At 39.0% G+C, this 14,233-nt stretch overlaps 1 protein-coding gene across 1 annotated transcript in view; it reads right to left on the bottom strand.

The window, feature by feature from the left end:
* The window catches only part of TTN (titin), a 336,226-nt gene that overhangs the window by 273,623 nt on the left and 48,370 nt on the right, over positions 1–14,233 (bottom strand). The window contains 17 exon segments of the mRNA XM_043993320.1: positions 1,132–1,363; positions 2,573–2,738; positions 4,270–4,411; positions 4,508–4,768; positions 5,755–6,015; positions 6,112–6,372; positions 6,468–6,731; positions 7,607–7,867; positions 9,049–9,309; positions 9,401–9,664; positions 9,793–10,065; positions 10,165–10,431; positions 10,943–11,224; positions 11,341–13,034; positions 13,141–13,309; positions 13,411–13,575; positions 13,686–13,987. Coding sequence (XP_043849255.1) covers positions 1,132–1,363; positions 2,573–2,738; positions 4,270–4,411; positions 4,508–4,768; positions 5,755–6,015; positions 6,112–6,372; positions 6,468–6,731; positions 7,607–7,867; positions 9,049–9,309; positions 9,401–9,664; positions 9,793–10,065; positions 10,165–10,431; positions 10,943–11,224; positions 11,341–13,034; positions 13,141–13,309; positions 13,411–13,575; positions 13,686–13,987 — 5,525 coding nt within the window.

Here is a 14,233-nt window from a genome sequence, read left to right as displayed (position 1 = left end):
TGGAAAGCATACCTGACACAATGTAGGTGTTTAATAAATGCTAGCTCCTTACCGCCCCTACCCTTCTGAGTTCAAATCCTCCCTCAGATACTTACTAACCTTGCAAGTTACTTAGCTATTGACAACCTGTTTCCTCACTTGTAAAACTGGGATAAAGGTAGCAACTGCCTAATAGGGATTTATTGTAAGAGCAAATTTTATAACCTGTTATAACTGTAAGCATCTGAGTGACCCATAGCTGTAGCATTTCTAAACCTTCAATATTATATAAATGCCACCTACTCTTATTAAATACCCAATGACAAAACTTTCATCTTATAGGCTACCTCCCACTGGGCTCCTTGTATTGGAAATCAGATATGGAGAGAATCTCCTGATACACTGGCTACAGGGGTATGCTGGAGCCAGTTCCACCTGACCTACAAGAGCTGACAGTTATATTTTCAACTTGAACATATATTTACACCTCAGAAATCCACGAAAGCTACCAATTAGAGCTCGATGCCTTGTTTGTATTGGTTATCTAAACCTAAGAACGTGATGGAGAAAATGTGAATAAAGCTGATTAAACTTTAAAACATATTGAGAGAACATTTTTTTCCCTTTTACTCCAAGTGAACTATTAAAGGTTTACCAGTGCATCTCTGGCTATGGGTCACTAAGATGCCCATAGTGCTGGTGTAAACTCCTGGGATGACTGTCTAAAGGGCATCTACCTTTCAGAGCTTAATCCTTTTAAAAATGTTTTAAAATTATTTTTTATTTTTTTTCAGAGCTTAATCATAAAGTCAATATGACGTATAGGGGGGTTCTTACAGAACGTTTTCAGTACTGCAGACTGACTAAAAATGCATCCAGCTATTTATTATGGGCTCTCTAGGGCTGGCACTGACTTTACTTTCCATCTGCCCTATATTTTAACACCAATAAAATTCAAGCAAAGTGCAATGGCACACGCATAAATGCTTTGAGTTGTTTTGAAAAAGAAAGGAATAGGAAAATATATATTTGTAGTGTATACAAAACTACATTGAATTAGAGCTGCCCCCAAATACTTAAAAATGCCATCAATGGTGCAATTTCAGTGCTTAAGCCTATGTCAGAAAGTCGTGCTTTAGACTCCATCCATACCATTGACGTAGAGAGTTACAGAGCTCCGGTTTCTTCCTGCTACAAAAGTGTATTCTCCAGCATCACTTTGTCTGGTCTCACTAATAAACATCCGGTGGATTCTTCTCTCCACTACATATTGGTGTCGTTCTTGAATTTGAAAGTTGATCTCAATGCCATCCTTGTACCAGTGGGCATCAACATCATCTTCGTTGACCTCGAACTCAACAACGGCACGCTGCTTCTCAATGACCTGTGATCAGGACAAATGATAGGAAAATCAAGGGGCCCATTTTCTTTCAGTTTGCCTCTTTCTGGATTCATGCTGTTGAAGAGTATGTGACATTTACACCTGGTCAAGTTATAAGTAATCCTTTTTGCTTGCCTTATTGGTTGGATAATTGGGCATCTTAATAAAATCAGAGTGAAGCCTTGTGTTGAGGAGATGTTTATCATTATTATCAGGGCACTAATTTTCTCCCAGAGTGAAGAAAAAATAGAAAAGCTGTATCCCATTAGACTCATTTCTCTTCTTTATAATAAAACTTAAATCCAAGTGTTGCTCAGAGGTGGCTTAGTGGAAAGATTGCTGGCTTGGCTTGTAGAAGTCTGGGAACTGACTACTGGCTGGGCCACTTATTATTTGTATAATTTGGGGCAGGTGCTCTCTTAACCTCTCAGGTTACTCATCTATAACATGAGTGTAACAAATCCTCAGGAAATCCTATTGTGCTAACTAAAGGACAACTAGGGCCATGACTTCTCTCTTTTAAGGGAGCTTTTCATAACTAAGGCACCATGTAGAACTAGCACTAAAAACCCCCCCCCCAAAACCTTTGCAAAGGTAGCTGGATCACAGAAGGGGTACTGAACAAGGAAGAAAAACACAATGAAGGTAAAAAGAGATAGGACTAATCTGGAGCCCAAGTCTAATAGGAAGTTTCCTGAATGTCAAGACTCCCCCTTCCCCAACTACCTCTGTGCAAAGGGAGAGCTTCCAAGGAGAAGCCACCTTGTCCTATATCTGATCCTGTATCATACTATTGGCTGCTTTAAAAACAGACCTAAAGTACAAGTGCTATTCTTGCTCCCACTGAGTATCAAGTGGCCATTTAAAAGCAATGAAGCTCCTCCAGCTGCTTCATTACAGAATTTAACCAGCTGCTCTGGACACACCAACCCTTTAGATGAATGAACACTATGTCTAAATCCATATTAGTACAAGGGTTTAAAACAATAGGGATCAGCTAATTAGATTCTTCACGAGATTCTAGTTAAAGGAAAAACTGTTGGGTTTCCTTCTGCCCTCACACCAGACAACTATTCTTAGCTGCTGGTCTTCCCTTGCCTCATGTTTTTTTTTTTATAGACCTTTTAGCAAGGAAAAGCTTTTTGAGCACTTCAAATATGAAGCACCCAGAGATTTCATGTTATGCACATGTATTGAGCATTCACACAGTACCTGAACCTCCTTGCGAATGCTACGGATGCGAACGTCTCGTCCTTCAACAAAGAGGTTAGCAGTGGACATGTTGCCTCCAGCCACAACTGTGTACTGTCCAGCGTCAGACATGCGTGTGGAAGGAATGAGAAGGCGGTGAACGTATCTCTCATTCTGTATCTTCATTCTGAAGAATGAAATAGAAATTGTGTGTGAATATGTGGCAATGAAAAGATAATTGGGAATTATTGGGGTCCTGGGATTTAGAAGAGATGCCAGAGACCATCTAGTCCATGTTCCTCATTTTATAAGCAAGGAAATCGCCATCTAGAGGTTAAATGACTTGGTCAAGGTCATAAAGATAGCAAGTACCAAAGTTAGGCTATGATACTTATTATCTCCCAGAGTGGTTTTGAGGCTCAAATGAATTTTTTCATTTTTATATTCTTAGCTCTTAGCACAGTACCTCTTACACCATAAGTGCTTGATAGATTATTATTGAATTGAGCTGAATTGTATGAAACACAAATTATAAAGCATTAATATGAATATCACTTTATTATTTTTCAAATCAGAATCATAAATTATGTTAAGATTAGGGATCTAGAACTGGGTCTTTTGAAATCATCTTGCCCAACCTCTATAATTTGCTGAGGAGGAAAATGAGGCCTGGAGAGATTAAGAAACTTGCTAAAGGTTAATAAGTAGCAGAGCCAGAATATAAAGCCTGGTTGTCTTACTCCAAATCCCATGCTCTCTCCATAGAACCATTACAACGAAGGGAAAGGAAGGAAAGGAAATAAAAGGGAAAGGAAGGGGAAATGCCTAATATGTGTTAAGCACTTGACATATATCATTTGACTTTCACAAACCTGCACTATTATTATCCCTATTATAAGTTGAGCAAACTGAGGCAGATAGAAAATTAGTGACTTGCCCAGGGTAACACAACTACTAAGTGCCTAAGGCTAGATTTGGACTTAGGTCTTCCTGACTCCAAGTATAGCACTTTGACCACTGTACCACCTAGATGATTTATTATTATTGTTATTTCCATGAGTTGCAGGAAACAATACTAATATCTTAGTGATGGGAAAGGACTTTGAATTGTGGAATATCAGAGTCCTGGAGGGATCAAAATTCCAGGTGATCCAAATGGCAATGGGAAGATGTATAGTTAGTGTGAGTAGTTTGAACATGTTACCAATGGCAACTTTCACATGAGAAGCAATGAAGAAGATGTCTTCAAGGCCATGTCTGATCATCTGGTTCAGTCAGGCAGGAAGACTGAGAGATGACAGACATTACGATAGTTTGGATGATAGGGCAGAGATGTTCAGCTGAGAGGGACCTCAGAGACCACCCATTCCAACCTCCTCATTTTACAGATGAGGAAACTGAGTCGAAGAGAGGTTCAGTTACTTGCTCAAAGTCGCACAGGTAGTGAACATCAGAGGTGGGATATGAACCCAGGTATTTTGAAGTCCTTCCACTATACCACACTGCCTCATATTTTGCACTACTGGCAACCATAGCATATTAAAATAACAAGAAGAAAGCCTCTAATGTTTTGGGAAATACTCTCTGGGTAATCTATGACATTGGATGAGAAGGTGAGAAGGGAACGAACAGTGCCTTGAGATCACAGATCCATCCAAGTACAGAAAGATTGTTAAGTGATTATTATTAGGGGACGGTCTCCAAGTCTAAAGGATCACCTGTCAGCAATTTGCAGTTCTTGTCCATCTTTCATCCATTGTACAGTAATGTCAGGTTCTGAAATTTCACATTCAAACATGGCTCTTTTCTTCTCAAGAACCTTAATATCCTTAATATGTTTCCTAAATTCAATGTGACGAGCTGGGAAAAGACCACGGAGATAGGATTAAGCATTTTGCATAGTACCTTTGAAAGAGGTGATGATGCTTCTCAAATATCCCAATCATGAAAGATTACCTTCCACATAAAGGGTAGCTGTTGATGTGGCTTTTCCAGCAACAAAAGTGTACTCAGCAGCATCCCCAAAATGGACATTCCTGATGTTCAGAGAGTGTGTGAGTTTCTTGGTTCTCATTTGGCACCTGTCAGTTGATTTGATCTCCACGCCATTCTTTAACCATTTGTAAGTAATGCCTTCATAGTTCACGGTTACTTCAAAGGTAACAGTGTCCTTTTCTTCAGCATTGATATCTTTCAACATGGATGTGATCAAGATTGCTAAAAAAGGAAGAAAATTCAGACACGGTTTTTTTGTTAGTAGGTTGTTGGTTATGTCAAGAGAAGAATGAAAGTCTTGGGGGAAACGTCTTTCAGCCTAACTAAATTCAAACTTAACTTTACAGTGGGCTTTTAGAATACTTGTGTAGTGTTTGACAAACATGGGGTTCAATAAAAAGTATCATAATGACAAAGGCCACCATGTTTGATGTGAGATTCAATAGAGTAGGTGCTCAGTATGGGAGCAGCTAGGTGGCACAGTAAATAAAGCACTGGCCCTGGATTCAGGAAGACCTGAGTTCAAATCCAGCCTCAGACACGACACTTACTAGCTGTGTGACCCTGGGCAAGTCACTTAACCCTCATTGCCCCACCCCACCCCCCAAAAGAGTAGGTGCTTAGTAAAGGCTTGCTGACTGATCGATTGGAGAACAAATAGGAAGGGAATGGTAGAAAGTAGAATCTAAGTCTTTTGAGTGCAGGGACTCTTAATTTTCGTTTTTGTCTCTCCAAAGCCTAGTAGAGAACAATGTTCTTACTTAACCCTGGCTCAGTGAACTTGAATTTTTTCTTTTAATATTTTGATAAGTCTTTTCTTGTAATCCTATGTATTTTATTTTGCACATTTAAAAATATTTTTTTTTCTGAGAAGGGGTCCATAAACTTCATTAGATTTCCAAAGGGGGCTATAACACAAAAGAATTTAGAATCCCTGGTCTAAGTTCATAATAATAATGTTGATTGAATTGAAGCAATTGAATTGAATTGATTTGAATTGAGAGCCTTTGAAGCAAGGGCTTGCTTGGTATTTTTCTGTCCTGGAAATTTAAGCTATGTGGAAATGATGGGACTTCAGACAGAGCTGAGCCAATTAGGCCCTCACTCAATAAATTCCCGAGCAACTCTAGAGGACAATGTCGGAAAAAGTGAGGGGACACTGAACACCTGATGCTTTCTGATTTCCATTAACTTTCCTCTTGACTTACGTGTCACTTTCAGAGTGGCACTGACTTGATCGTTTCCACAGACAAAAGTATATTCAGCAGAATCCTCGGTGCTTGTGTTCATGATGATCAGCTGGTGAAGCTTTCCTTGAACAACTATCTTAAACTTCTCGCTCATTTCAATCTCCACACCATTTTTCAGCCACATGGAAGGAACATTGAAATGGGACACCTCACATTCAAAAGAGGCTGTCTTGGTTTCAGGTACCTGGATGCTTTTCATTGTCTTTGTAATGTGTAAAGCTATGACAAGAGAGAGAATGACCCAGTTATTGAAAATAAAAACCAGATCAAAACAAGCAAAGCAAAGAATTCACCAGAGGGAAGTAAAACACTTACTCTCCACAAAGAGTTTAGCTTTGCACTCAAGTTGTCCGACCACAGCTGTATATTCTCCAGCATCTGAGGGGGCAATATTCTGTAGCATCAACTTGTGAACCTTTCGCTCAGAGACGAGCCTGTGTTTGTCACTTGGCTTAATCTCCACATTCTTATGGAACCATTTGACAGGCACGGTGTCATGGGAAACGCTCACTTCAAAGGCAACGGTGGCGTTTTCCAAGGCGGTCACATCCTTTGGCTTTTTGATGATCTTGACAGCTAAGAAGCAAAGTTCAAAACAATTCAGTGGTGGGTTTGGCTTAATGAGAAGCAATCCATAAAATAGCTTGTAAAGTGTTTCCACGCTGACTTACTTTCCACATGAAGTCTGGCACTGGCTCCCAGCCTCCCAAGCTTAAAGCCATAAACAGATTCATCGACAATAGCACAGTTTTTAATTTTTAGTGTGTAAATATTTCCCTTCACTGAGATTTCGTATTTGTCACTCGGCTGCAGCACAACACCATTTTTAATCCATTGAACTCCTTTCACATCAGGGTGGGTCAGTTCAATGGTAAAAATGGCATCTTGTGTTTCTGTCACAGTCAAGTTCTTTAGTGTCTTCTTTATTTTGACAGCTGAAAGAAAAAGGGATGATTCATTTGGAAAAATGAAAGTAATCTACCTCTTCATGAAAAATATTTGGTAATCTAGTTTATTAAGTGACCATATTGATAAAAACGGTGAATGTCAAATCTTTTCAGATTACGCAATACCTGTCTTTCAAAAGGTCCCTAGAGATTATTTATATAATCTTTGAGTTCCTCAGAACATAGAAAGCCTTGAAGACAATAAGCATGTAATATTTTATCATCTATGTAAAAATAAACTTTGTTATCTGCACCACCATCAAGGACTGATTGAGGAGCAGGTAGCATAAATAGGAGAAGGGTTTATGAGACATGCTGATTTAATTGACACAAAAAGAATGAGTAAGTGGGTTGTCAGGATGTCATCATACCACATACACATCTTCCTGCTTCCATGTCTCCCCATCAGATGGCACTTAAACTATTGCACAGGTATACCAGTCAGAGGAAAAACCTCTACAATGAGTTGGCAAGTTTGCAATGATTTTGGCTATGCCTTATATATAATTATTGTACTTAAAGTAGACATGCCCCCAAATAGGATGCAATTAAGTACTACATTAATATTCATTTATTCATTAATTTATTAAATGCTTAATGATTCAGAGCACTATAATTGGAACTAGGCAGAGGGGGAAGGTACAAGGTTTGGATAAGATACAATCCTTGCCCTAGTGGAGTTTACAGGTGGGGAAGGCACCAACATGGATAACCCTAATTCCTGTTATTAAACAGTAAATCCACTTGAGAGCTACAAAACAAAGTTCTGTGGAAAGTCCAAGTGGGAAGGTTGTTACCAAGTAGGGAAATAAGGAAAACCATGGATTAGAAGAGGCATGAATCAAAAGAACAAAACCACTTACCTTCAACTTTGAGTTTGGCAGATGTCTTAGAGGTGGCCACTTTATAAGTGTATTCTGCAATATCATCTAATTTGGTGGCTACGATAATAAGTCTCCTTTTATGATGCTCGGCTTCACTTTTGATGTTGTTGCTCATTGTTAAAGGTTTGCCATCTTTGAGCCATTCTCCTTCTGAATCTGGGTTGGCCACTTCGCATTCAAACACAGCTTCCTGGGATTCAGCTACAGTTTGATCAGTGAGTGGCTTGGAAATAGCACCTCCTATGGAACGATATAAGTACAACTGTAAGTCTCTCCTTTTACTAATATTAGTCAATTAATTTTAATTAATTAAATTTTAACTTTTAATAAATTATTCTTAACTTAGAGATTAATTTGTATTATTTAAATTTAATATAATTTAATTTGTATTAATTGAATTAAACATTAATTTTTAATCAATTAATTGTAATTTATTAAATATTTTGAGAGTCTACTACATAACCTAGTAGGTATTTGGGGGATCTAAAATGAACAGCATGATCAGGGCCCCCCAATAACCTATGGTCTCAGAGAGGAAATAAGACAAGTACACAAAGAGTAATAAATACTAGGTTAACTAAATAAGTACCAAACAAAAGTTATAAACAATGTAATATACAGAGAGGAGGGAAAAGATTCTAGGCTAAGGGCATTAGAAAAAGTTTAATGGGGATATGGCATTAGAGCTGGTTCTTGAATAATGGCTGAAATATCAAAAATGGAACTTGGGGAAGGGGATGGAGGAAAAGGAATTTGGGGCAGTAGGACAAATATAAACAAAGGTAGAAACATATGAGAAATGTTTTAATATTTTAAAGCATGTCTTTTAAAAATAGATCATTATCTTGTGTTTTGACATCACCTGCAATTCCCAATGTCCCCTTATAATATCTCAGGAGCCATCTCTTATAATTGATGTATTAAAATAATAAAATAAAAATTAACTGATGTAGTAAAGTGTAAGACATATACAGTGGACTACACCCACAACTCTCCACCTTTGCAAGGATGCAGGAGGAGGTAAAGCTTGGCTTTAAAAAAAGTAAAGCTAAGAATTTTTTTTTAAGTGAGGCAATTGGGGTTAAGTGACTTGCCCAGGGTCACACAGCTAGTAAGTGTTAAGCGTCTGAGGCCGAAGCTGAGAATTTCTAAGGAATAAGAGATCCATCTGAGTTTATAATTCCTTATTTTAAAAATATTAACAGATGGATGAATTTTTTGGTTTAGTCATATATATCATATTTCAAAATAAAAATAAAGATATAAAAGGAAGAGAAAAAATCAAAATAAGAAAAAGAAACAAAAATATTTTTATCAGAACTAAAACAATACTACACTAGGAAGTTGAGGTAAAATATTATTTTTCTTATGTTAAAGTTAACACCCACACACACAACATAGAGTTTGTTAAATTTGCTAACCTGCTACTGTAAGTTTTCCAGATGTCATATTTTCTCCTGCATAAAATGTATATTGTCCTTCATCATCTTTCATCATATTTAGGACTGTCAATTTATATATTTTTCCATGAGCTTCAATTTTGTACTTAGAGCTAGGTTTGATCTCCTTATCCTTAAAATTCCATAAGACATCAATTCCAGCATGAGAGAGCTCCACCTCAAAGACCACATTTTGGGTCTCTGTACACGTTTGGTCATGAAGACCTCTGATGATTTTAATTTCTGGAGATGAAAAGTACAATTTGTTTAGTTAAGACTGAATGAGGAAAGAAGAAGATTTTAAGATGAACCATTTAGATGAAAAAACTCTTACTTTCTACAGTGAGATTGCAACTGGTTTCAACTCTGCCAACCATCAACTTGTAAGGTCCTTCATCTGAAGCATGAGTTCGATTAAGCACAAGTCGTTGCTTAGTCCCTTTAATGATTGTTTGGACACGGTCATCAGGTTTGATTTGTTCATCATTTAGGTACCATTTAACAGAAGACACATCAGGAACAGAGACTTTGCATTCCAAGACAGCCTTTGTGCCCTCAATAACACTGACATCTTTCAAAGGTGTTATTACATCCACACCTGTAAAGCCACAACAAAAATAAACAGTAAGAAAGGATTTTTACAAAAAACCCCAAAACAACAACATATTTTGCCAGAGCTACTCAAATCATGTGGCTGTGGGAAATAGAAGCAGAGACTATGCTTACTGTAAACAGAGACCCGTCCACTGGTTGAAAGTCCTAGAGCAGGGATGGTGAAGGAATAATGTCCAGCATCTTCCTTGGTCATGTCCTCAATGAGTAACATATGTGATTGTTTATCTATCACAATGTGGATCCGATCATTGGGCTCCACTTCCTGGCCATCTTTCATCCAGACACCTTCGACATTTTCCAAAGAAACCTTAACTTCAAGCTGAACGATGTCACCTTCGCAGACTTTTTGATCACTAAGTCCTTGGAGGATGGCTATGGGGCGGGCTGTGGAATATATCAAGGACAAAAAGAAAATTATAATCATGTCACTGATTCAAAATAAATGCCATTGCACCAGTTTGGAGTTGATATCAGAAGACTTACGTTTCATTTTTAGACGGCAGCTGGTCTTTTTCCCATCTACAACAAAGCTATATTCACCCTGGTCTTCCTTGTTTACATCCTTGACAGTGAGATTTTGACGACCACGGCGAGATGTAATGGTATATTTTCCGTTGGATTTGAGCTCAACATCACCATGATACCATTTGCCATCTACATTTTCAGGGGAAATGATGCATTCTAGCTCCCCTGAAAAAGACTCTGGCACTTCAATATCCTGAAGTTCTTTCACAAACTCAACAACTGCACCTGAAGGATAAGAAAGAGAAGTGGTCATTAGAATGTCACTGGACAAACAGGAAGCCAGTGTGGCATAGGAGAAAGAGTACTAGACTGAATGAGAGAACTAGCATTTACTCCTGCATCTGTTACTGCCTAGCTGGGTGACCTTCTAGGAATTACTTAATCACTTTGCTCCTCAGTTTCACTAGGTAAAAGGTTAAAAATTGATTTTGAGAGTCCTTTCAATTCACATATTCTGTTGTACTTATTGATCGAAACATTTAACTTTTGAGAAAAAAATCCCCAAATCATCAAGTAAGTTTTCAAATCACAAAGTTGAACAGATTTTACTTCTGTTCCTTTTTCTAGCCTGCTTGTGAAGTACTTTCAGATATATCTAGAAATAAAAATATAGCCTGGAGATTTGGCCTCAAGGTTTATTATACCCAGTTCACAAATTAGTGACTTAAAAAAGGATATCTACAAGAGTTACGTTAAGAAAAAAGTTTGGGAAGAAAACAAATCTTTTCTTTCCTACCTTCAACAAGAAGTTTAGCTGTTGTTTTTATGTTTTCATCTTCTGCAAGTACACAGCTGTAGTCCTCAGCATCAGACATGTCAATTGTCAGTACAGAAAGGAAATGGACCTTTCTGTCAGAGTGCATTCTATATTTATCTCCAGAATGAATCTCCACACCATCCTTAAACCATTTTACTTTGACAAATGGCTCTGAAGTTTCACATTCAAAGGTTGCCATGGTGTCTTTTTCCTTAGCAACAACATCTTGCAGTTCCTGTGTGAAAGTGACCAACTGTTTGGCTAAAAAAGAAAAGAAATTAGAAAAGTTACATAAAAATGTATAATTTGGGTAAAAAAGAAAGAAAAGTCCTGATACATATATGGTAGAATCACAACAGAAAATAACTCTGAGTTACCTTGGACAAGCAAGAAAGCATGGCTTGAGGTTTCCCCAGCTATATTGATGGCTTTCACCATGATGCTGGCTGAATCCTCAGCTGTCACATCTCTTATAACCAATTCACAAACATTATCTTCAGGCCAATACCAGTAGATCCGGTCAGATCGCTCAATTTTGACTCCATTTTTATACCATTCACATTCAGGGTCTGGTCTCCCGACTACTCTGACCCGGAAGTGGGCATCGGTTCCTTGGCCTACTGTTTGGCTTTGAATTCGTTCTAAGATTTTGGGAGCCTCCATACTTGGACTGAGTTCAATTCTTTCTGGTTTAAAGGTTGGGATTGTGATTTTGCCTTCCTCCATGAGGGCTTTCTTCTCCTCCTCAGTTAACTCCTTGGTCCAGTGGAGAAGTTCATCCTTGGTCTTCTTTAGTAGCTCTTCATAGGACTCATCTTTCTTCCGAGATTTGAGCTCCACTGCTGTGATGGCTTCATAGTATCCCTCCTCTGTTCTGCGTTTGAATTTACTGCGCAACTCTTCTGACTCTTCGGACACCTTCTCGTGGGTGATACGTTCAGCCCTTTTCAGTTTCACCACCTCTTTGGTTTCTTTGGTATCAACAGGTCTATCTACCTTTTGGACCTCAAACTGAAGTTTTCCAGGTTCATGGTACTGAACTTCAGGCTTGGGTTCTGGGGCTCGACGGAGGACAGACCGAAAGTCTTCCCTCTGTTCAATCTCCAGTTTTACTTTATGTTCAGTTACTCCTTCAGGGTTTTCAGCAGTGATCTTGACTTCTCCTGTGTCATAGGACTTGCAATCTACTATGTCAAGATAATAAATGCCATCGTAACGAACTCTAAACCTTTTGCTTTTGCGGATGAGCTGTCCATTGAGGTACCAGTTCACCTTGGGCTGAGGGTAGCCTGTAACACGGCAGCGGAACCGAGCAGTTTCTCCTTCAAGTACTCTGACTGGCTCTGGAAACAAAACAATGTCAGGTTTTTGCTTCTCTTTTTGATCAGTTGTCACTCCAGTAAGTGCACCCTCATGGGCCATCCTCTCTAGTTCTTCAATTCTCTGCAAACCCTTCCTCCCTTCGGGCAACTGAGATTCTTCTACAAGACTCTTCTCGTCTTTAACAATAAGGGTGGCTGATGTATGATCAGTTCCATATTTATTACTGGCTCTACAAGTGATAACGCCACTGTCCCTGGAGTAAGCAACTCCATAGTCAAGGCTGCAATATCCAAATTCATTGATCATGCGAAGCCTGTTGGCTGCCTCTAGTGGCTTGCCATCATGGAGCCATTCAACCACCATGGTCGGATCACCAATTGGGGTGAGTCTGCATTCAAAGTGAGCAGGTCCAAAGCGCTTGAGCCTTAAAGAGGTGAGTTTTTTCTTGAAGAATGGTTTCTGTTGTTTTTCCTTGTCATAGAGGTCACCCTCTTCCCATTGTTCTTGGCCATATCGCAAATGGAGAGGCTCCAGTTCTGGAGCTGCAATCTCCTTGGCTCGGTATGTTCCACGTGGAATAATCAGTTTTCTTTCTGGTTCAGGTTCTGCAAAGTCAACTTCGACATTGACTTTACATCTTGTGGTGTCTCGGCCAGCCTTGTTGATGGCTGTCGCAGTATACCATGCAGAATCATGGCTAACGGTAGAATCAATTTTTAGGAAAGCCTCTCCCTTGGTTCCTTCAATTCTATAAGACATATAAAAATGCATTTAGTATAAATGGAAAGGTTATTGAAATAGTCTGGTGGGCTTAGTTTTGTTTTGGGTGAAAAAATAATCTCCCACAAACTTACTTGATCTTTGGATATTTATGGGGCACAATAATGTCACTGTTTTTCAACCAAACAATGTCAGGATTCGGATTGCCGGTAGCCCTGACTTTCATCTCGAGTCTGGAACCTTCCTTTACATTGACGTTTTTCAGTTTTTCCACAAACATTGGTCTCACCAGATGGTCCACAGCTAGAATAATAAGATCACAGAACAGAGTTGAGTGACACTGAAATATTCTTTGTAACTCCCACCCCGATCCTGTGGCTCTTCTCCATTTTCACAAACAATACCTTCAACAGTTAAAGTCATTGAGATGGATGACTTCCCTGCTCTGTTCTGGGCAACCACTGTCCACTCTCCTGAATCCTCAGGTGCTGCAGGAACAATGATCAGTGACTGTGTGCCATCTTCCTTAATTACTACTTTATGGGTATAGTCATTGACAATCTGCTGCCCTGTAAAAATGGAAGGAAATATATGTTTAAGAATGCTTCAATTGTCAGACCATCCCAAACATTTATTTTTGAGGTTGTTATTCTCTGAGTGAAATGCCATTATTACATACCATTATGAAACCAGAAAGTCTCCGGCATGGGTCTACCCACAACTTTTAAGTCAAATCTGGCAGTCTGTCCTTCTAAACATTTGAATGAGGTGGGTTTTAATACGAAGACAGGCTTATAAAGTCTTTCCAGTTGTGACTCATCAGTTTCATCCAGCCGACGTCCAGGAGAAATGCGTGCAGGTGACATGCGGGCTGGAGACATTCGGGCAGGAGACATTCGGACAGGAGACATACGGGCAGGAGACATATAAGCAGGTGACATACGTGCAGGAGAACGGCTTAATGAACGGGGAGAGACCGATCTGGAAAATATAGACAGTAAATCACTTAAAAAGGCCAAAAGGAAAATAACCTAAAATATTTCTTCTCTTCATTTATTAGGTCTATATTTCAGTTATCAAAAATGCAAAAATTCATATTAAATTTTAATAAAAAAGGGGGCAGCTAGGTGGTGCAGTGGATAAAGTACAGGTCTTGGATTCAGAGAGGACCTGAGTTTGAAACCTGACCTCAGACACTTGACACTTACTAGCTGTGTGGCCCTGGGC

This window comes from Dromiciops gliroides, chromosome 3, assembly GCF_019393635.1.
Source record: "Dromiciops gliroides isolate mDroGli1 chromosome 3, mDroGli1.pri, whole genome shotgun sequence".
In the NCBI taxonomy this organism is placed as follows: Eukaryota; Metazoa; Chordata; class Mammalia; order Microbiotheria; family Microbiotheriidae; genus Dromiciops; species Dromiciops gliroides.
The sequence above is the reverse complement of the archived record's forward strand: the minus strand, read 5'-3'. Positions and strand labels throughout refer to the sequence as shown.